This window comes from Entelurus aequoreus, linkage group LG05, assembly GCF_033978785.1.
Source record: "Entelurus aequoreus isolate RoL-2023_Sb linkage group LG05, RoL_Eaeq_v1.1, whole genome shotgun sequence".
NCBI lineage: Eukaryota > Metazoa > Chordata > Actinopteri > Syngnathiformes > Syngnathidae > Entelurus > Entelurus aequoreus.
Window position 1 is genome coordinate 75,913,915 of NC_084735.1, and position 24,015 is coordinate 75,937,929.

Here is a 24,015-nt window from a genome sequence, read left to right on the forward strand (position 1 = left end):
GTTACAATTATGTTTTTTCTCTTATTACAAATGACTAAACCTACTAAAGTAAGTCATGTTGTGCCAGAATATATATTTATACTGTACATAAACTGATAGAGGAAAACCAAATTGTATTCATTTTCGCCATTTTGACTTTTTCAATCTGTAAGAAAAAATCTCTTAAATATTTTGTCTATTTTTTCGTTTATTTATTATACACATTACTTTTTTTTTTTTAAGTTTTACAAAAACTAACCACATTTTCTTTTTTTTACATAACAAAAACGACTGTTATTTTACATGTAGTTGTTCCCTATTAAAATAAATCCTTCATTGCCGTAACATTAACGTTTGATAAAGAAGACTGATTAGTCATTCCGGCCATTTTGACTCAAAGACCTTTATTTTTTTCCACAATTGTTTTTTTTTTTTTTTGCTCGGCTTGCTTCCTATATCCACTGTATGGAACCTGCCCACACAGGCTGCTTCAGTATACACAGCCTCTGTATGTTAGCGCCACATTAACATGTATATGTCGTTGAAAAAAAAAAGAAGGAAAAGAAAGAAGCAGAATGTATCAAATGCGAGGAAAGAATGGTATGTTACTCTGTGACGACTAACCCCCATTTAAAGATGCTGTACCTTAACGCCAGTTAGGCCTTTTCAACAATAAAAAATGTGTTGCCTTGCACGGTCTACGCCTTCTTTGCTCTTGTCACCAGGAAATGAAACCAGAGCAGTGGTCCTTTTTTTCCCATGAATGCTTTTATTGCAGACTTTTCAGTGTTAGTGTTGGCGTACAGAGCAGAGTAACACAAACTCATGTGAGTACAGGAAGTTGATTGTCACCATGTAGAATCTAACTTAACCTTTCTTTTCTTCTTTAAATCCCAGCATGGTTAGTCTCCGTGAAGACGAGTGCATGAAAGCCCTGCATCCAGGTTAGACACTAAGAGTACTTGTTTTGTTTCCTACGTTTGAATGACGTCACATCAAGTATTGTTAAGACTTAGCTTTGCTACGCTTTTTTTTTTAAATTGCATAACCAATTTAAGTAGACTGCCCTAAACCGGAACGCACGCCAGCTTGATGTCACAACTAAAGTGCTTAATGAGATTTGTATCCCCCGTGCTGTCGTCATGGCGACCGAGTCAGTGAGGGCGGGGGGATACGGACAAAAGGAAAATAGAAGCACATTGTTTACTCAGGTGTTATCGTCTCCCGGAATATGAGCAGGAATGTAGCCGGCGCCGCCTTCTTCCAGAAGGCTGGTTTTTTTTCCCCCCGTGATGCTCGCCTTCATGGCGGAGGAGAGGAAGCGGGTTGAAGGCGATGACCTAACTGCTGCTTCCCAGGCAGTCCTCGGTGACGCCCTGAGAGGCCAGCTCAGACAGAACGTTGTCCAGGTAGTTGGGGTCCGGGTAGCCGTGGCCCGACAGGTTGGACATCATCTCGGTCTTGTGGTGGATTCCGTTCCACACCACCGTGTCGGGCTCCCCCGTCGTGCTCGACGTGCCGACGGTGAAGATGAGGCGCCGCATCCATGCCACCTTCAGCAGCTCCAGCACCTTTGGTGACACGCAGTGTGCGTCAGGAAAAGTTCTACAACTAGAACTACACACATGGAACCTTGCGCCTGGCAACTGTGGTGCTCATTAGGGATGTGGCCATACCAATCATCCATGAGTGAGATTGGCCGATCACATGTATTAACTGTACATTTTTTGTATGTACTGATAATCTCACACACACACACTAGGTGTGGTAAAATTGCCCTCTGCATTTGACCCATCCCCTTGTTCACCCCTGAGAGGTGAGGGGAGCAGTGAGCAGCAGCGGTGGCCGCGCTCGGGAATCATTTTGGTGATTTAACCCCCAATTCCAACCCTTCATGCTGAGTGCCAAGCAGGGAGGTAATGGGTCCCATTTTTATCGTCTTTGGTATGACTCGGCCGGGGTTTGAACTCACGACCTACCGATCTCAGGGCGGACACTCTAACCACAAGGCCACTGAGCAGGTGTATTGTGCTATTGGCAGTTTAACAATCACACAATATTTAAAGTACTTAAACTTTTGTATTGCATTGACTTGTCTAAGCAACACAAAGTCAAGTAAACAAAAGTAAAAACTACTCTTTTAAACCCTTTTTGCCCTCAAAGTCCTACTTTGTCCAGGTACTTACTCTCTCAATTTGTAAACAACAAAATGATTTTGAGAAAATAAAAATATTACCGTATTTTTCGGACTATAAGTCGCAGTTTTTTTCATAGTTTGGCCGGGGGTGCAACTTATACTCAGGAGCAACTTATGTGTGAAATGATTAACACATTACCGTAAAATATCAAATAATATTATTTATCTCATTCACGTAAGAGACTAGACGTATATGATTTCATGGGATTTAGCGATCAGGAGTGACAGATTGTTTGGTAAACGTATAGCATGTTCTATATGTTATAGTTATTTAAATGACTCTTACCATAATATGTTATGTTAACATACCAGGCACGTTCTCAGTTGGTTATTTATGCCTCATATAACGTACACTTATTCAGCCTGTTGTTCACTATTCTTTATTTATTTTAAATTGCCTTTCAAATGTCTATTCTTGGTGTTGGGTTTTATCAAATACATTTCCCCAAAAAAATGCGACTTATACTCCAGTGCGACTTATGTATGTTTTTTTTCCTTCTTTATTATGCATTTTCGGCCGGTGCGACTTATAGTAGTATACAAATACTACCCTTGATATCAACACCACCAATTCATGGATGGATCTGCCCTCCTCTTACATGACTACAAATAAAAACAATAATAGCCAGAGAGGATCAATGTTTGATATTGGCATTAAAAGACAATCACATACTTTTTCATAAAAATCGTCCGATACTGTTCTGTGGCCGATTGATGGGCACATCCTTAGCAATGTTTGCAATGCATGGACGCAGCACCATTTAAAAGTGATGAATATTTGAACACATTGGTTGCGCAGTGGAGCCAGTGTTGGACTTACCTTCCTGCCCTTGTCGCTGTCTGGCAGGAAGCAGAACCGAGGGAATCCTCGACACGTAAACGGTTGTCCGGGGTTGGGATGCTCCGGACCCTTGAAAGCAGGACACGGCGATGATGATGATACCAGATTGTGCTTCGTTCTGATTAATGGTCTAGACGTGTACCTGAATTCCAGGCGGGATGCTGTAGATAATCTGAATGGTGCCACAGTCCCGGTGTCCTGGTAGCGCCTGAGCGATGCTGTAAATTTCCATCTTGCCTTTTAAAGGCTGCGTGCCCGTCTTCTCGCCGTAGATGGTCTTACAAGAGGGGCACTGCAGGCTGCCGTCCTGAGCGATCGACACCATCACTGAGTGCTTGGGGATTTTACTGAGGGATCGTGGTGTTTGGTCCGTACCTTGGTCCCGTTGTTGTACATGGCCAGCATGCAGAGCATGTGCAGGGTGTGTCCACACTTGATGAACTTGCCCACGGCGTCCGGCGGGATGCTCTGCCCGCCTTCTTCGGTCGGCGCCGGGGTCTCGTAGCCGGACGGATTGGACAGTTGGTCCATGCAGATGATGCAGTCCTGCAGTCACAGACACTGTTTAAAGTAGCGGTATCATGGCAACATAAATGCTATTTATATGCGGAATTGTTTCATTTTATACGTTGAACCAATATCTATTATATTTCCAATCTGGAAATTATGTGAAAATATCATCTTAACAGCCACAATTTCAAACGGTCATTTTGAGTATGCAATTTCCATGCGTTCGAGATCGGACGACAACACGAGGAACTCCTCTGCACTTGACCAACATACTAGAATTACATGTGCTGTTTACCATTCACAATCCCTATGCAAGATAAGAACACATTTCTTTTTTAATGCATTCTAAATAAGCATTAGCAAAAGTCAACAGGGGCCCACAAATCCCTCTAAATAAACATCCAACAACGGCCAAAAATACTCCATTTACATTTCGTGACCTGAATATTAGCGATATCGTGATTATAAGCGCTAACGCAGACAAGTTAAAGTTAAAGTACCAATGATTGTCACACACACACTAGGTGGGGTGAAATTTGTCCTCTGCATTTGACCCTTCCCCTTGATCACCCCCTGGGAGGTGAGGGGAGCAGTGGGCAGCAGCGGTGGCCGCACCCGGGAATCATTTTTGGTGATTCAACCCCCAATTCCAACCCTTGATGCGGAGTGCCAAGCAGGGAGGTAATGGGTCCCATTTTTATAGTCTTTGGCATGACTCGGCCGGGGTTTGAACTCACAACCTACCGATATCAGGACAGACACTACTAGGCCACTGAGTAGGTGGCCAAACTATTTTTAACGGCGGAGTGATCACAGAAAGCTAACTAGTTTATGCTGCTATATTGAAATATTGAGCCGGTGAGCTGCTGCATCGCCTTAAAATTGGTAAAAGTTAATTCTAGATCAGTGGTTTTTAACCTGGGTTCGATCGAACCCTAGGGGTTCGGCAGAGGTCAAAACACACCCGACTCATTGTGTAAATAAAAACGTGTTCCTATCGGCGTATGCTAGATACGGCAACAGCAGAAGCCACACTGATTTGCAGGCGTGTAATTTGTTGTGAGTTCATGCACTATATTGGTTGTGTTCTTTGAACAAGGTGATGTTCATGCACAGTTCATTTTGTGCACCAGTAAAAAAAACATGTAAGTTTGTCTTGAATTTTATTTTTCGCTAAAGAAGGGTTCGGTGAATATGAGACTGGTGGGGTTCGGTACCTCCAACAAGGTTAAGAACCACTGTTCTAGATTATAAATCATGCCTCTCACCTAGGTAGTAGAAACTTTTACCCGGCGATGGCCAGAAAGACACGTGAAAGACGCTCGTTGTGGAAACTTTTTAAACCCTTCGTGAGGATTATGATTAATTCTTCATCTAAATGGGAAGATATAAACATTCCATCAGTCTGCATCCCAGTGAGAGCAGACATTGTACAGTAAGTGATTGTTTATGTTCATATTTTGTATGTCTTAGCAATAATGCTACATGATGCTTAGTGTGTCACTAAAGCTGGCTCTGTTCAGCACACAGCTTCTAAAACTTGTAGCTCATCCTCCTTATCCAGGCTCAACAATATAAGGTTCTGGATCCTCATTTGTCCCAAAGTAGTCTTTGTTGTCTCTCGTGAAGTCTACATGATTAGTAGTAGTAGTAGTAGTAGTAGTAGTTGTTGTTGAAGGGAACTGTGGAACTGCTCATGCTCATTAAGGTGTGGGAATCTCAGTGAGGTTTATATTATTTTGATCATATCTATTTACTTGCAAACTTTGTAAGTCTTTTGGTGTTATAAATTACATATGATAATCTAGGGCTGGGCGATATCGCCTTTTTTTAATATCGCGATATTTTAAGGCCATATCGCGATACACGATATATATCTCGATATTTTGCCTTAGCCTTGAATGAACACTTGCTGCATATAATCACAGCAGTATGATGATTCTATGTGTCTACATTAGAACATTCTTCTTCATACTGCATTAATATATGCTACTTTAAAACTTTCATGCAGAGAAGGAAATCACAACTAAAAAAATCACTATTTTTTTCATACGTTGTGTTGATCTGGAAATGTCTGCCTCTGCATTTTGATGGTGTGGGCGTGTGGCACCGAACGGAGATGTTAACATGCGGAGTAAGCACTCTTCATTCTCCAGCAGGTGACTTTTCAAATGATGCTACATATCAGCAGTAATGCTACTTTTTATAGCAACGCTTTTGCCCCACACTTGACAAATTACGGTTGTCTGTTTGACATATTCCCACTTGAAGTCAAACCACCGCCAAACGATGGACCCCCTGCTTTTTTGGGGGGAAATTGATTATTCCTTCATTTGTTACCAGATTCGCACCTTCTCTCTCTCTCGTATTACCACTCGCACCACAGCTAACGTTACCCATGCTGCTCTTTGCTGCGCGAGGGGGTATACGTATGTGACGTATGACGTGACAGTATGTGACGTGTGTAAGAAGGTGCGCTTGTCTGTCTGTGAGAAGGAGACACAGGAAAGAGCGAGGACAGGCTGTAGTGTAATGCCAGCAGCTAAAAGCAACTGTGTGAGAACGTATACTCGAATATCACAATATAGTCATTTTCTATATCACACAGTGACAAACCTGCGATATATCGTGTATATCAATATATCGCCCAGCCCTATGATAACCCCTTCGATGTAAAGTCAACATTTTTTCCATTGTACTGGTCCTTTAAAAAGGGGCACTGGATGGTTACCTCATCTGGTACGCCGGGCACCACCTCCATGTAGCGGCGGATCACCTCCTCGGCTCTCTGAGCGGATGCTGCAACAGGAAATAGCTGAACGTTAATAACTGTCTTTTGGGGCTACGGACTCTGACGAGGTTAAAGTTCTCCTTCGGAACTTCATTTTGACCTTAAAAGGCAATCTACTGCACACAAGCAAAGAGTGGGGGGAGGGCGCCGTACGAGGACAGCGAACATGCAAAGATGAGAACACAGATGGAAGGAAGAGCATTTTCCCTTTTACGGGGGCGGGTGTCATGGTGGACAAGTGGTTAGTGCTGCTGCCTCAGCAAAAAAAGTTCTGTTTGAGTCTAGTACTCCACTTTAGGTCCGTTCATATGCTGGGTCGCAGCCTGCTGCTCTTCAGGGATGGCTTGAATGCATTTTTCGACATTTTTAAACCGAATCGATCTAGAAGGAATGCGCCACCCGCCCCTTGGTGTAGAAAATGGAAGGCTAGTAGTGAGCAGCACAAAGCAACATGGCGGATGTGATAGACACAATGGAAGGTCCTCCAGGTGTGGATGGTATCTACCTCTCCTGTGCTGCCTCTTGGCTCTCCTAACTGAACTGCTGCTGCTGCTGCTGCTGCTGGGGGGCTTGCTGGGCCTGCTGGCAGGGGGGAAGGGGACAGGAAGAGGGGGGAGAGAGAATTGCTGCGGGTGCTGTTGCGCTGGCAGCGGCAGATGCTGATGCGGCGGTGGTAGCGGCGGAGGAGGCTGCGGGAGGGGGGCGGTAGTGGTGAAGTGCACGCCGAGTCCGACCGCTGACATCAAAATGGAGGCCATGCCTGGAACGGGGTTGGTGGCAAGGGAGGGCAAAGCGGGGAGGAGGGTATAGGTGAGGGTTGAGAGCCGTTGGAGCAGAGAGGAAGAAATTAAAAAAAGGGATGAGATGGAGCGGCGACTGCGAACGTAAACTACTTTTGAATTTTTAATTTGTTCAAAGTTGTGCATACTTACAAACAAGTTTGGCAATCAGGTGAAAACTGATCAATACAACATACTTCCAAATAAGCTCAGTGGTTTAAATGTCACTATTTGACAACTTTTGGCTGTGACGCCAAAAGTAAACAAGTTTGGTGTATGACTACATAAGCATATATTTTGACTACCTGTATTAATACATTCACTCTTAGTTGTTTGTTTTCTACTCTGTTAACATTGTTATATCCATGTGACTCTTAAAAGGGGAACTGCACTTTTTTGGGGAATTTTGCCTATCGTTCTCAATCAATATGAAAGACATGTCGACGGATGGATGTTTTAAGTCATACTTGCCAACCTTGAGACCTCCAAATTTGGGGGGGTGAGGTGGGTGTGGTCTGGGTGGGCGGGGTTAAGGGGGAGGAGTATTTTTATAGCTAGAATTCACTGAAATTTAAGTATTTCATATATATATATATATATATATATATATATATATATATATATATATATATATATATATATATATATATATATATATATATATATATATATATATATATATATATATATATATATATATATATATATATATAAATACTTGAATTTCAGTGTTCATTTATTTACACATATACACACATAACACTCCTCTCTACTCATTGTTGTATTTGAAAGTGCAATGCTTTGCAGCCAGTAGCACAGCCTTTGAAGGAGCGTAGGTATGGGCAGTGTAATATTCTGGGTTGGAGTCAATAACCAGGCGAGGTGACGAAGTTACGTCTCTTTACTTCATACTTCAGAACCGACTCCCACACTTGCCGTCAGGGTGCGCAATACAACGTAAACCGTTGGCCAACCAAAAAGTAACCACAGAACACTATACGGTATAGTGTTCTGTGGTTACTTTTTGGTTGGCCAAGCGGACGTGACGACAGGCTGTCCTCACTCAGGTCCGCACGGACCTGGAGGGGGCGTGCTTTATTAAAGTATTTCTGATTCTGATTAAGTCCGGCTGGAAATCAGGAGAAATTCGGGAAAATGGTTGTCCCGGAAGATTTTCGGGAGGCACTGAAATTCGGGAGTCTCCCGGAAAATTCAGGAGGGTTGGCAAGTGTGGTTTTAAGTGCATTCTAACTCGTGAATAAACGTAAATAAAAGTCTGCTTACAGCGGAGCCAATGGGAGCTCCTTTAAAACTCAATAAAAAGCGCCAACAATACTCCATTTACATTTTGTGACTTGAATATTAACCAAGTATTAGTGATATTGTTATTATAAGCGCTAACGCAGACAAACTATTTATAGCAGCGCCGTGATCACAAGCTTGCGTGTCAATGTTGACATGATCGACTGATCAGCTGCTTACTTGTTTCCTTGCTCGTCAAACTTTACTGTAGATCATAAATCATGCCTCTCACCTGGATAGTAGAAGGATGAGGATGCATTCCGACTAGTTGGTACACTTAGACAGATGGAATGGTGAGAGCGACACGAAAAGAGGCTTGGTTCCACTCTTCTTTTCTTCACGAGGATTATGAGTCATTCTTCATCTAAATGAGAATATATGAACATCCTCGCAGTCGGCATCCTAATGACAGCAGGCCTTGTACAGTAAGTGATGTTTTATTATGTTTGTTGGCTCTCATTAAAAAAAAAAGAAGCAAACTTGATGAGTTTTTAAATGAATGCAACGCGTATGCTTAACATGAATAAAATATGTAAATATTAAATGTTATTATGAATGTACCTGTTACTACAATACATATATACTTACATCATGTATATACAACCTTAATGTGTTTGGATGTTTTTTAGGGCTTTATAGGCAGAATACAGCGGCTACCATAGGCTCCATTGTAAGCAGACTTTTGATAGCATGTATTTACTATTTAGAGTGCATTAAAAAAATACATCCGTCATCATGTCTCATGTCGAACGATAGGAAAAAAAAGTGCAGTTCCCTTTTTAAGAGGCTTAGCTAGATGATATATTTTAACATGTTGACCATAAACATTATTTAAATGTACTTTGTCTTGTTATTGCTCAGTAAATATTTATTACTAACATTATTTTTTCTTAACCAGAGCTTTTTTTCCCACAATCATTTGGCTAATAATGTATTTTTATTCTAATGTATTATATTTATTTTGTTCTAACTTTTTAAATTATTTTTGAAATCATGTTTTACTTTTTGTTTTTCATAATATTCTTATAAATAAATATAAAATTAATTATTTGTGTTTAGTAATTAATTATCTGGTAATCTTTTCCTATGTATAATTAAAACGATTTTAATTTAAAGGCCTACTGAAACCCACTACTACCGACCACGCAGTCTGATAGTTTATATATCAATGATGAAATCTTAACATTATAACACATGCCAATACGGCCGGGTTAACTTATAAAGTGACATTTTAAATTTGCCGCTAAACTTCCGGTTCGAAACGCCTCTGAGGATGACGTATGCGCGTGACGTAGACCGGCGAACACGGGTATGCCTTCCACATTGAAGCCGGTACGAAAAAGCTCTGTTTTCATTTCATAATTCCACAGTATTCTGGACATCTGTGTTCGTGAATCTGTTTCAATCATGTTCATTGCATTATGGAGAAGGAAGCCAAGCAAGCAAAGAAGAAAGTTGTCGGTGCGAAATGGACGTATTTTTCGAACGTAGTCAGCCACAACAGTACACAGCCGGCGCTTCTTTGTTTACATTCCCGAAAGATGCAGTCAAGATGGAAGAACTCGGATAACAGAGACTCTAACCAGGAGGACTTTTGATTTGGATACACAGACGCCTGTAGAGAACTGGGACAACACAGACTCTTACCAGGATTACTTTGATTTGGATGACAAAGACGCAGACGTGCTACTGTGAGTATGCAGCTTTGGCTTTTTTTTGCGTATGTACGTAACTTTTTTAAAATATATAAGCTTTATGAACCTTGGGTTAGGTGAACGGTCTTTTGGGCTGAGTGATTGTGTGTGTTGATCATGTGTTTGAATTGTATTGGCGTGTTCTATGGAGCTAGGAGCTAGCAGAGGAGCTAGGAGCTAGCATAACACGTACCGTACCGTAAGTGCGCGTCACGTACGTAACTTTTTAAAAATATATAAGCTTTATGAACCTTGGGTTAGGTGAACGGTCTTTTGGGCTGAGTGATTGTGTGTGTTGATCGGGTGTTTGAATTGTATTGGCGTGTTCTATGGAGCTAGGAGCTAGCAGAGGAGCTAGGAGCTAGCATAACAAACACGCAGGTGTTATTATGCAGGATTAATTTGTGGCATATTAAATATAAGCCTGGTTGTGTTGTGGCTAATAGAGTATATATATGTCTTGTGTTTATTTACTGTTGTAGTCATTCCCAGCTGAATATCAGGTACCGTGAGTATGCAGCCTTGGCTGCTAAACATTCGATAACTTGACCGTATGTGCGCGTCACGTACGTAACTTTTTAAAAATATATAAGCTTTATGAACCTTGGGTTAGGTAAACGGTCTTTTGGGCTGAGTGATTGTGTGTGTTGATCAGGTGTTTGAATTGTATTGGCGTGTTCTATGGAGCTAGGAGCTAGCAGAGGAGCTAGGAGCTAGCATAACAAACACGCAGGTGTTTTTATGCAGGATTAATTTGTGGCATATTAAATATAAGCCTGGTTGTGTTGTGGCTAATAGAGTATATATATGTCTTGTGTTTATTTACTGTTGTAGTCATTCCCAGCTGAATATCAGGTCACCCCCGGCTCTCACAGCATCTTCCCTATCTGAATAGCTTCAACTCCCCACTAGTCCTTCACTTGCACTTTACTCATCCACAAATCTTTCATCCTCGCTCAAATTAATGGGGAAATTGTCGCTTTCTCGGTCCGAATCTCTCTCACTTCATGCGGCCATCATTGTAAACAATAGGGAACTTTGCGTATATGTTCAACTGACTACGTCACGCTACTTCCGGTAGGTGCAAGCCTTTTTTTTATCAGATACCAAAAGTTGCAATCTTTATCGTCGTTGTTCTATACTAAATCCTTTCAGCAAAAATATGGCAATATCGCGAAATGATCAAGTATGACACATAGAATAGATCTGCTATCCCCGTTTAAATAAAAAAAATTCATTTCAGTAGGCCTTTAATCAATCTTAAACGTGTCTTAAAATGTAAAGTGTTCTCTACAGTCTGTTAGAACTGGGAACTATTGATTTGATCAATTTCTAAAAAAAATTAGATTTGACTGGCAAGAAACTTGATATACTTTCTGTACGGATGTAATACATGGAAATTGATCATTTAAATAACTTTATTTGACTCAGTTTGTCTGATGAATGATTACTGTGTACATATACACAACCTGTGTTTTAAAATAAATTAAAATGTATCACTGATTTATAGAGAATATCGAGATGCGTATCCTCCTCGTCAATACCCAGCCCTACAGTCTCTCATGTCCATGTACCATAAATGTCTCATTGTTCTGTCGCAGGACAAAGATGACTCCTGAGTGGAGGTGGAACATGAATTCTGTCTGAGGATGCTTGTGTGGCTGCCAGCGCGTTTTTATCGCTCAAAAGCCTCTTCTGCTGACACTCAACGAAACCCAAGCAGGAGATAGAAGTGGCACACAACATAAAACCCTGCTTAAAGATCACAGTGAATACACTAGAAATGTGGTGTACAGTGGAGTGAGAAGAGCCAAGTTAACGACTTGTGTACCTGCCAGGGCCGAGCTGACGCTGGTCGATCCGTTCAGCTGCACAGGAATGGAAGGAACGCTGGAGGACGGGAAAACAAGTCGGTTAAAAAACAATCAAGCAGGTCCACTATTAAAGTTGTATTTATTCGTCAATACCTAAATTGAGCTATTAATGTGCCTGCTGATCAACAGCCAATCAGGTGAGGGTACAAATTAGTAGCAAAGACACTCATTTATTTTACTTTTATTGTGTGTCCAGCTGAGTTGGGTAAGTCTTACTTTTGAATTTACTGCACAGTAACAACTGCTTAATGATCATTCATCTAAGTGGAGAAAAACGGCAGGAAATAAAGAAACATTTGGTGTTGTTCCTGCTGTTTCAGGCCACATTCTGTGCTGGCACGTGCAATAACAAGCGTGGGCACGCTTCCTTTTTTCAAAGGATCACTTGTCAGCCACAGACCAAAGGAGGAAAGGTGTCAGAAATGATAATGAAGCCCACTGACTGACTGTCCATCCACAGGAAGACGTGCTTTACATGATGAAGACCGCCTGAAGGAAAAAGTGTAAGTGACGTGCATATTAATTCCTTTATTAAGGCACGGTCCTAAAATCAGGTGATTCATAATGGACCTCGCCAAAAGGGAAATGTTATTAAAAGAAATTCAAGTGAACTTTCTACCGCTCAGTGAGTGACAGACTATATTATACTATAGAACAGTGGCGCCCAAACTTTTTCCAGTGAGGGCCGCACATTTTTATATTTTTAATCCCATTAGGGCTCTCCTCAATTTTGGTCAACGTTAAAGGTCCTGGGGACCCAAAAGGGTCTTTTTTTACTTTTAATGCCAAAAATATCTATAGCTCAACTTCAGATTTATCCTTTGACATACATTTTTATTTTTATTTTTGTATGCCCCCTTTGTCAACAAAACCCCTGTTTTTATGGCAAAAACACAAAATATGCAATTTTTTCCACATAAAAATTTTTCAAAGTGGAATATTTGAAGTAAAAAAAAAAGTTTACTAACATATCTGTTGATTCATTATTAATTTTGAACAATTACAGTAAAAAAAAAAATCTGACCTAGGTCTAGGGGATCCAAAATAGGGTTTTTATCTTTTTAACATTGCCAGTTTTAAAGAACAAAACTGCCGTCATGGCAGCTTTGTGTTATTAGTGTAACATTTTCTCATTACATTGCACTGGTTTGGTCTTTAATTCCAGTTTAATTTATTATAGTATTTTAAAAAATGTACAGCAGGCCTTTAAAAAAAAATAGCTGCTGGTTGCAAATGGCCCCCAGGCCACACTTTGGACACAGCTGCTATATAGAAGACAGATGCATTACTTTTATTTTTAGTTAAAAAAAAAAAGTATGTATATATATTATTCAAATGTTTTATGAATTATTTTAACCAAAAATGTATACATTCTGAAATGTAACACTTTTTTGGGCTGTAGAGGGGTTATAGTTTAGTACTTTGATTATTTTACTATATTTCCCATACAGGATCGAGTACAACTATTACATAAATAAATTTAAAACTATATTAAATGTTGAATTAAAAAATGTGTCCCTGTAAAAAACCTTACCCCTAATAAATGCCTGGTGCTCTCTGTACTTGTGTAAATAAACACCCCTGAACATGGAATGAGAAAAAGGTGGATTAGTCAACAAAGATGTAAAGAAACCAACCTTAAGCCATTGGCACTAGAAGAGCTGCCTAAATGGGGTGCGGCCAGATGGCTGGCAGAGGGCGGCGGAGGCCATGGGGTCCCCCACGACATCCCCCCAACGGAAAGCGGGCGGCGGGGGTACGGCGAGTACACTGAAGTCGGGTGAGCGGCCATCGCCCTCCCGGGTCCCTGAAGTGTGGGTCGGTTCAGGCTGCCCGACGAGAAGGAATGCCGTGTACGGCTGGGCATGGGTCCTGTGCCGCTGTGGTTCAGACACTGCTGGCAGGAGCAGGCGGAGCCGGTCGAAGGGACGGCCGCGGGTCCAGAGGGGATGGCCGGGGGTCCGAAGGAGGCCAGCGGGTAGGGCAGGTTGCACTGCCTCCGCACCTGCCGCCTGAAACCCGACGACTTGTTCACTTGAGTGAGTGAGGTGAGATCCACGATGTAGTTGTAGCCGTGCGGGCCCAGGTCGGCCGTGCCTTGTCGGGCCTGGTAGCTGTGCTCCAGGAGGATGGAGGTGCGAGTTTCGTAGGGGGTCCACGCGCCTTCATCGTTGGCCCATTCCCAATAGACACCACTGCCCAGACCTGAGGACTGTGCAAACAGGGAGCGTCGGACTGACCTGGTTTTTCCTGAAAAACACAAAGGTTTGATGTGTCCTTAGGAGATTGCAAATGGAAATATTTCAACTTAAAGGTAGATTTGAAGCTAAAGCTGACCAACACGCCGGATTGTAGCCACCTGGAGACGTGTCTTAATGAAATTAAACAATGGATGCTGACTTTTTGCAACTCAACGCTAAGAAAACGGAGAAGCTGATTTTGATTTTGAATATCTCCCTAATTCTGAGGTCTCAAGGTTGGGAAGTATGTGTGCAGCCCTTTGAGACACTCGTGATTTAGGGCTATATAAATAAACTTTGATTGATTGACGCTAATAATGCCACTTCCGGTTTGCAGGTTGATCCAGAGGAGCAGCTGTTAGAACATTCCGATGACAACAACAACAACAACATGCTAAATAAACTACCGTGTTTGACAGGCCTTCACATGTACAATACAACTCGAGGCGAATGTTTAATATGACTCACCTGTGTCCTGTCTGAACTGTTTCAAGCTCGGCACGTCAATAAGATATGGCGACAGGCCGGGGTCAGACTGTCCGAGGGAGATGGTGGAGGTGCCCGGCGCGCCGCCTCGGTGTCCCCGCGGCGATAGGCATCGCTCGATGTGGGCGCTCACTTGGCCGCTGTAAGGCCGCCAGTGGCCCTGGTCGTCCTGCCATTCCCACACGGCTATCATGGGCTGGGACTGGCCAACGGAGCCGGACGGAGTCACTGCGGAGACAGAGGGCCCGTTCCTGGAGCCGTTCACCCGGGCACAGGAGCCAGACACAATCGCCATACTGGGCCTCGGTAAGCTTAGCTGGATGCTAACAACAGCTAGCCTGTTAGCTTAGCTGGATGTTAACAACAGCTAGCCTGTTAGCTTAGCTCGATGCTAACAACAGCTAGCCTGTTAGCTTAGCTCGACGAAGAAAGAGTCAGCTAGCTAGGCTAAGCTAGGCTAGCTCGGCTCGTTGAAGAACGCCATGGCGAATCCTTGAAAATGCCCTCAGTGACACCAGACGCAAATCAAAATAGTGTCGGCATTAATATTCGAGCGCATATTGGCGAGCAATGTCGACGCGGAGGATAAAGCTGAGCATTTAATAGCTTAGTAACAGCAGCGTTACCAGTGTGCCTTCGTCCTTCTTTACTGCTGCCTTCACGAACAGTCGGACGTTTGACTGACATCCAGGAAAGGCTGTTATTGAATTTACGCAAAGTATCACATTCCGGTTGGTGCTATTGTTAACAAACCCGCATATGAGTAACACAGACGCTCCATTCGAATGTTCCAATCTTGGTCATCCAATGTCTGTCCGCAACCAAATCCTCATATTTCGTATCGTACCTGAAGGCAGCATTCTTCTTCTCTCATTGCAAACGTCTTCATCATGGTCTTTATTGTTCCGCCCTGCTTTGGATCACTGTCAGCTTCTCTGCTGCTCCCAGCTGGCCAAACTCAGCTATGTCATAAATAATAACCCTGCTCTGGAGCAAGGCTCTTATAGCTTTATTGTAATCAAACACGGGAGCATGACGAAAATACAGGTAGCCACTTAATAAGGTGCGGTTGACATACAAGACAAACCATAGATGATATTGATTGATTGATTGAAACTTTTATTAGTAGGTTGCACAGTGCAGTACATATTCCGTACAATTGACCACTAATGGTAACACCCGAATACGTTTTTCAACTTGTTTAAGTCGAGGTCCACAGATATATACTATCATCATAATATAGTCATCACACAAGATAATCATCAGAGTATATACATTGAATTATTTACATTATTTACAATCCGGGGTGTGGGATATGGAGGGGGGGGGGGGGGGGTTAGGTTTGGTTGGTATCAACACTTCAGTCATCAACAATTCCATCATCAGAGAAATGGACATTGGAACAATGTAGGACTGACTTGGTAGGATATGTACAGCAAGTAGTGGACACAGAGAGAGAGATCAGAAAGTATAAGAAAAAGTGTCTACATTTGATTATTTACAGTCCAAGAGGTATGATGAGGGCGGGGGGGTGTTAGTTTAGGATTGAAGTTGCCTGGAGGTGTTGTTTTAGTGCAGTTTTGAAGGAGGATAGAGATGCCCTTTCTTTTACACCTGTTGGGAGTGCATTCCATATTGATGTGGCATAGAAGGAGAATGAGTTAAGACCTTTGTTAGATCGGAATCTGGGTTTAACGTGGTTAGTGGAGCTCCCCCTGGTGTTGTGGTTATGGCGGTCATTTACGTTAAGGAAGTAGTTTGACATGTACTTTGGTATCAGGGAGGTGTAGCGGATTTTATAGACTAGGCTCAGTGCAAGTTGATTTACTCTGTCCTCCACCCTGAGCCAGCCCACTTTGAAAATAAATACCATACAAACCGCAGTGTAATAGTGAACACACCCCAGTCATATGTCTGTATTTGATGCATGCTAACTTTAGCATGCTAGCATTTTAAACAAACATTTTCAGGCACACACCCTTAAAGTAATACATTTTGATACTTGACGCATGTTAGCATGCTAGCTTTTTTAGCGTATTTAGCAGGTATACACCTCAGTTTAATATAATTTGGCATTTCACTAATGCTAACTGTAAGCTCGTTATTGTCAGCGTTCTAATGTTAGCAAGCTAGCTTTTTTTTCCGCACATTTTGCAGGTATATACTTCAGTTAAATTTTGGTACTTTATGCATGCTAACTTTAGCATGCTAGCATTTTAAACAAAATTTTCAGGCACACATCCTTAAAGTTATACATTTTGATACTTGACGCAAGTTAGCATGCTGGTAAGCGTATTTAGCAGGTATACACCTCAGTTTAATATATTTTGGCATTTCACTAATGCTAACAGTAAGCATGTTATTGTCAGTGTTCTAATGTTAGCAAGCTAGCTTTTGTTTTTTTTTTGCACATTTTGCGGGTATATGCTTCAGTTAAATTTTGGTACTTGATGCATGTTAACTTTAGCATGCAATCATTTTTAAACAAATAGTCCCAGGTAGACACCTCAGAGTAATGTATTTTCGTACTTGGCACATCAATCAATCAATCAATGTTTATTTATATAGCCCTAAATCACAAGTGTCTCAAAGGGCTGTACACATGTTACTTTTAGCATGCTAACATTAGCATGCTAGCTTTTTTAGCGTATTTAGCAGGTGTACACCTCAGTTTAATATATTTTGGCATTTCACTAATGCTAACTGTAAGCATGTTATTGTCAGCGTTCTAATGTTTGCAAGCTAGCTGTTTATACACATTTTGCAGGTATACGCCTCGGTTAAATTTTGGTTCTTAATACATGCTAAATTTATAATTTTAAACATATATTCCCAGGTTCACACCTCAGAGTAATGTATTTTCGTACTTGTCATATGTTACTTTTAGCATGCTATCTTTTTTCAGCGTATTTAGCAGGTATACACCTCAGTTTTATATATTTTGGCATTTCACTATTGCTAACTGCAAGCATGTTATTGTCAGCATTCCAATGTTTGCAAGCCAGCTGTTTATACACACTTTGCAGGTATTGGTACTTAATGCATGCTAACTTTAGCATGCAGCCATTTTAAACAAATATTCTCAGGTACACACCTCAGAGTAATGTATTTTGGTCCTTGACTCATGTTAGAGTCAGCATTTTAGTATGCTTGCTTTTTTAGTGTATTTAGCAGGTATACACTTCAGTGTCATATATTTTGGTATTTTGTTAATGCTAACTGCAAGCATGTTATTGTCAGCATTCTAATGATAGTAAGCTATTTTTTTGTGCACATTTTGCAGGTATACACCTCAGTTAAATTTTGGTACTTAATGCATGTTAACTTTAGCATGCAATCATATTATTATTTTTTATTTATTTTTTTTTTTCCATTTTTTTTTAATTGACATCCAGCATCAGACATTCCCAGTGTTTCCCACACATTCATTTATTTGTTGCGGCCCGCCACGAAATAATTAAGGCCGCCACAAAAAAAAAAAAATATTATTATTATTATTTATTTATTTATTTTTATTTTTTTGTCCTGTCCAGTTTCTCAGGCAAATCATATAGTTGATGTAGATGCCCATATCGGCTGTTCAGATTTACTTTACAAAAGAGAAGTGTAGGATCAAGATTTTTGGAGCTCTTTGTTCAGTGGATCAGATGTTTGATGAAGCTTTGTGTCTATCTACCACCACTACTGTTTTCTGTTTATTTGTTACTGACTGTGGCAGGACACCTCTGCCTCTGTTTCACTTTATGTTGCTGGTAAATAATATGGTTGTAGTAGTAGGCTAAAGTTAAATTATTTAGTATGCACTAATTAAAGGGGCAGAGCTTTAAGAGACATTTTAGCTTTTATATTTTTATAAGATATATTTTTTGTAAGAACCACAATTAATAAATATATTTCAGTGAATAACTTATTGTTCAAATCTGTATATAAATATGTACATAAAGTGTTGTTATTATATTGTAAAATGGATGGATGGATGGACGTTTAAAACAAAACTGTTGTTATTAATTAGTAAGTATACATTTTTTGAGCCTTTTTAGAGAAAATCATATCATTGTAGTAAATTATGCAAATTATTCGATGATGTCATGGTGACCACGCCCATAGCCACGCCCCCACCGCCACAGGTATCTTGGCAGTTTATGGGAAACACTGCATTCCTATCCATTACATCATATTCACATACATCAAATATCTGTTGTCTGCCCTAAATGTCAAAATAGTTTTGTTTGTATCCCAACCATACCACCCACCCCCCCAAAAAGAAAGAAACAGCAAAAAAAACAACCAAAGTAATATCTACAAATACATCAATTAAATAAACAAAAAATAAATAATAATACATTAATAATAATAATAATAATCAGAAAAAAAAAAATATATTAACATATATATATATATATATATATATATATATATATATATATATATATATATATATATATATATATATATATATATATATATATATATATATAAAGGATTACTCCCTATAGGTATGTATGTATATATACATATGTATGTGTGTGTGTATATATATATAAGCATGCAATCATATTAAACAAATACTCCCGGGTAATGAATCTTGGTACGTGACGCACGTTACAGTTAGCATTTTTGCGCAAGCTTTGTTAGCGTATTTAGCAGGTGTACACCTCAGTCATATATTTTTGTTTTCCACTAATGCTAACTGTTAAAGGCCTACTGAAAGCCACTACTACCGACCACGCAGTCTGATAGTTTATATATCAATGATGAAATCTTAACATTGCAACACATGCCAATACGGCCGGGTTAACTTATAAAGTGACATTTAAAACTTCCCAGGAAATATCCGGCTGAAACATCGCGGTATGATGACGTATGCGCGTGACGAAGTCCGAGTAACGGAAGTTATGGTACCCCGTAGAATCCTATACAAAAAGCTCTGTTTTCATTTCATAATTCCACAGTATTCTGGACATCTTTTGCAATTTTTTTAATGAACAATGAAGGCTGCAAAGAAGACAGTTGTAGGTGGGATCAGTGTATTAGCAGCGGACTACAGGAGGACTTTGTTGGAGCGCTAGCCGCGCTAGCCGCCGACCTCACCTTGACTTCCTACGTCTCCGGGCCGCCAAACGCATCGGGTGAAGTCCTTCGTCCTTCTGCCGATCGCTGGAACGCAGGTGAGCACGGGTGTTGATGAGCGAATGAGGGCTGGCTGGCGTAGGTGGAGAGCTAATGTTTTTAGCATAGCTCTGTGCAGTCCGGTTGCTAAGTTAGCTTCAATGGCGTCGTTAGCACAGCATTGTTAACCTTCGCCAGCCTGGAAAGCATTAACCGTGTATTTACATGTCCACGGTTTAATAGTATTGTTGATTTTCTGTCTATCCTTCCAGTCAGAGGTTTATTTCTTTTGTTTCTATATGCAGTTAAAGCAAGATGCTATCACGTTAGCTCGTAGCTAAAGCATTTCGCCGATGTATTGTCGTGGAGATAAAAGGCATTGAATGTCCATTTCGCGTTCTCGACTCTCATTTTCAAGAGGATATAGTATCCGAGGTGGTTTAAAATACAAATCTGTGATCTACAATAGAAAAAGGAGAGTGTGGAATCCAATGAGCCAGCTTGTACTTAAGTTACGGTCAGAGCGAAAAAAGATACGTCCATCGCTGCCTCTCAAGTCATTCACTGTAACGTTCCTCATCTACGAATCTTTCATCTTCGCTCAAATTAATGGGGTAATCATCACTTTCTCGGTCCGAATCTCTCTCGCTCCATTGTAAACAACGGGGAATTGTGAGGAATACTAGCTCCTGTGACGTCACGCTACTTCCGGTACAGGCAAGGCTTTTTTTTATCAGCGAGCAAAAGTTGCGAACTTTATCGTCGATTTTCTCTACTAAATCTATTCAGCAAAAATATGGCAATATCGCAAAATGATCAAGTATGACACATAGAATGGATCTGCTATTCCCGTTTAAATAAAAAATAATAATTTCAGTAGGCCTTTAAGTATGTTATTGTCAGCCTCCTAATGTTAGCAAGCTAGTTTGTTGTTTACACATTTTGAAGGTATAACCCATATGATACTGGTTTTGGATGTGAAAAATACTGAAATGGCCCCTGCATCTTTTGATTTGGTGGTCTGTGGCCCTCAGTGGAAGAAGTAGCTGTCAACGCACAGAAGATTGGCTGCCATGGAGCGCGTTTAACGGACGGATGGTTGGAAGTAATAATGTGAGGAATGAAGTCAACTTGAGGAGATTACACAAAAATGTAAGCACCTGCTCTTCTTAGAAGGTTCTTTGTTATAAAAGTGTGTGTGTTTTTTAAGGTTATTAAAATGCCTGCAGAAAGACATCATCTAACCAGAAGGCAAATTACAAGACATGTAACGTGTACCTCCATCAAGGTTGGTTATATCAACATTTTATTGCCGTGCTTGTGTACAATTTTTTCAGTCTGTACTTAGTCCGACTTCAATAAGTACCTTTCAATATACTATCATTTATGTCGCCACAATTTGTCGCTAGTGTACAAAACGAGCTATTTTTTAACACATTTAAAACTCAATAAACCTGCATCGAACGTAGTGCTGTCAAAACAAAAATAATTGTAAAAAACATTGAAAGTGAAAAAATACATTTCATCTCACAATTTGTAACGGCCATTTGATGCCGTGTAAGTCATTGGTACTGCTCGTAGTTGGTTGATTCGAGTGGAAATGGCGGGCAAAGCATTTCACTGCCAGGACAGCTTAACTCACAGGTGTCAAATTCAAGGCCCGGGGGCCACATATGGCCCGCCACATTATTTTATGTGGCCCGCGAAAGCCTGGAAATAATATGCGTTAATAAAATGCTTAATCTTCTCTTACTAAATATATTTGTTCTTTCCCTTTTGACATTAAAAATCATGTACTGCATGTAATTGCATATCTTTTTAAATTTGAATATTATCAAAATCAAAATATATTATCATGCGTTCCAAAAATATTTTTGGTTAAAATAAAGATAAATACTGTATTTAAATATCTGCTTGACTTATGATTTCAAAACAAATTGTCAATCAAATTGTAGACTGTAAAATTGACAATAGTAAGACATTTTTTATAGCAAATTTCTGCATAAAAGTGATAATATATAATATTATTATTATTATTAAACTTTGCATTAATATTTTGCTCTTTGTTACATTTTTGTTGTGTTTTGCTTGATTGTAAAAGATACACAACCATCGAGGAGCTGGTCTGAGAAGTAAAAGAGGAGCGACGTTCATATGATGTTAATATTCAGTGTTTTATTGTTCATAGTTAATATTGTAAATCCCAATTTCTTTATTTTCATGTACATTTTTGGGTGTCCCATTCAGTAAAAAAACTGTACAATTCCATTCCTTTTTTTTTTGAGGTGGTCTGTCATAACGTTTTTAGAACTCTTTCGGACATTGTGACTTTTGGTATTAGTGTTCCCATAAAAAAATGGATCCCAACACACATACTGTACACATATACTGTATATATATATACACAGGTAAATGTGTATATATAATTTATACACACAAACACATTGGCCCCCCAGACAAATTTTTTCTCTCAATGTGGCCCCCCCGAGTCAAAATATTTGCCCAGCTCTGCACTAGTGGTACACCCATACCACAGCTTGAGAATCACTGCAATAGATAAATACAATAAATAAATTTAAAAAAAGAATATCAGAGACTGAAGTTATTAATATACTGTACAATAAAGTGGTGTTATTATGGGAAAAGTCGCGTAAAATAATAATAAATGACTATTACTTCCAGTGAAAATAATTGTATGCAAATGTATTTTTCCGAGAAGTGAAGTGTGAAGTGAATTATATTTATATAGCGCTTTTCTCTAGTGACTCAAAGTGCTTTACATAGTGAAACGCAATATCTAAGTTACATTTAAACCAGTGTGGGTGGCACTGGGAGCGGGTGGGTAAAGTGTCTTGCCCAAGGACACAACGGCAGTGACTAGGATGGCGTAAGCGGGGATCGAACCTGGAACCCTCAAGTTGCTGGCACGGCCACTCTACCAACCGAGCTGTGTAAGTGGTAGTGTCAAATTTGTTAAATCATTCTTTTAAATATTACAAGAATAAAGTCAAATTTTTTTTACACCTAACAACTAAATTCCCACACAGCCTTCCATATTTCACATCATTTTTTTTTTGTTATTGTTTTTTTAATTTTTTTTTATAAAAGTCCAACATTTTTCTCAGAATATTATTCATTTATTTATTTATATTTTTCCCCAAGATGGCGCCGGTGTAGTGGCTGCTGGTTGCAGGAGCTCTTCGCTCTTGCGGGCCCTCCTTAGTGTTCCTGATGTTTTTTGCTCTTCGCTTCGGGCCCCTTCAGGACTTCCGTGGACTTTTGGATCTGTCTCGGGGAACCATGGCCATGTTTGCACCGGAGACCAGCTGGAGAGACCGGAGAAGACGGAGCTCGCTTTAAGCGTCAAGATGGACGAGTTGTCCAAAGCCCTGGCTGAATGAGCATGTATTGGGACAGATTCTCCATCATCCGCGCGAACCTGACTTAGGCCGAGAGCTCGTGGGCAGCCTAGGACGGAGTTGGCTCTCGGTTGCTTTGTTGGGTCTGCTCCAATGATGGCGTGGAGCACCACAGAGGTGGGTGTTGTATTTTTGTATTTTGTCTACGCATGGTGCAAACGTATGTGCGCAACATATAATATTTATTCCACTTTCTGTTTTTTTCCTTGTGTTTTACTTTTGTAGCTGTATGTAGAAACGGCACCTCTGAAGTGGCAACTGTTTGCATCAGCTCCCGAACTCTTTTAATTTTAATGTTCGCCTCTTGTTTTCATACCAAGATGGCCGCCATACTACTATGGTCTCATAGTTCAGTGTTTTTCGATTTTTTTTGAGGCAAGGCATGTTTTTATTCATTTAAGAATAGGGAGGCACACCACCAGCAGAAAACGTTAAAAAAATGATACTCCACCAGGTCGTCGTGCCTTATTTTGATTTTGCTGGTGTTTTTCTGTGCTTTAGTTCTTGTCTTGCGCTGTTATTTTGGTGGCCCTTCCTGTTTTGTTGGTGATTTCCTGTAGCAGTTTCATGTCTTCCTTTGAGCGCTATTCCCCGCACCTGCTTTGTGTTAGCAAGCAAGGCTATTTAAGTTACCCTTCGTTGTGTGCACATTGTTGATTGTCACGTCATGTGCGGATGTACTTTGCGGACGCCGTAAGTTTTTGCTGTCGTCCAGCATTCTGTTTCTGTTTACTTTGTAGCCAGTTCAGTTTTACTATCGTTTTGCATACCTTTTCCTTTCCCTTCTGTTCATT

General features: G+C 40.5%; 1 protein-coding gene and 1 long non-coding RNA gene across 5 annotated transcripts; one reads left to right on the plus strand and one right to left on the minus strand.

Annotated features, from left to right (window-relative positions):
• Window positions 1–62: 62 nt before the first annotated feature.
• dtx2 (deltex 2, E3 ubiquitin ligase) lies at window positions 63–15,581 on the minus strand. Of its 4 annotated transcripts, none has more exons than XM_062048938.1 (9): window positions 15,320–15,534; window positions 13,605–14,217; window positions 11,925–11,983; window positions 6,824–7,078; window positions 6,259–6,326; window positions 3,393–3,563; window positions 3,160–3,324; window positions 2,997–3,086; window positions 63–1,550 (listed from the first exon to the last, which is right to left on the minus strand). In XM_062048938.1, exons 1-9 carry the CDS (start codon window positions 15,378–15,380, stop codon window positions 1,320–1,322), a joined length of 1,713 nt encoding a protein of 570 aa, XP_061904922.1. In that variant the 5' UTR covers window positions 15,381–15,534; the 3' UTR covers window positions 63–1,319. The 4 variants fall into 4 exon arrangements, with proteins under 4 accessions (XP_061904922.1, XP_061904924.1, XP_061904921.1 ...); XM_062048940.1 differs by lacking the exon at window positions 15,320–15,534 and adding an exon at window positions 15,541–15,581 and having other exon boundaries at window positions 64–1,550; XM_062048937.1 differs by having other exon boundaries at window positions 67–1,550; window positions 14,676–15,531.
• LOC133651043 (uncharacterized) lies at window positions 11,641–23,626 on the plus strand. The gene is made up of 5 exons (XR_009826361.1): window positions 11,641–12,470; window positions 14,545–14,999; window positions 20,837–20,954; window positions 21,013–21,090; window positions 23,067–23,626. It is a non-coding gene; the product is annotated as an uncharacterized LOC133651043 (long non-coding RNA).
• The last annotated feature ends 389 nt before the right edge of the window (window positions 23,627–24,015 follow it).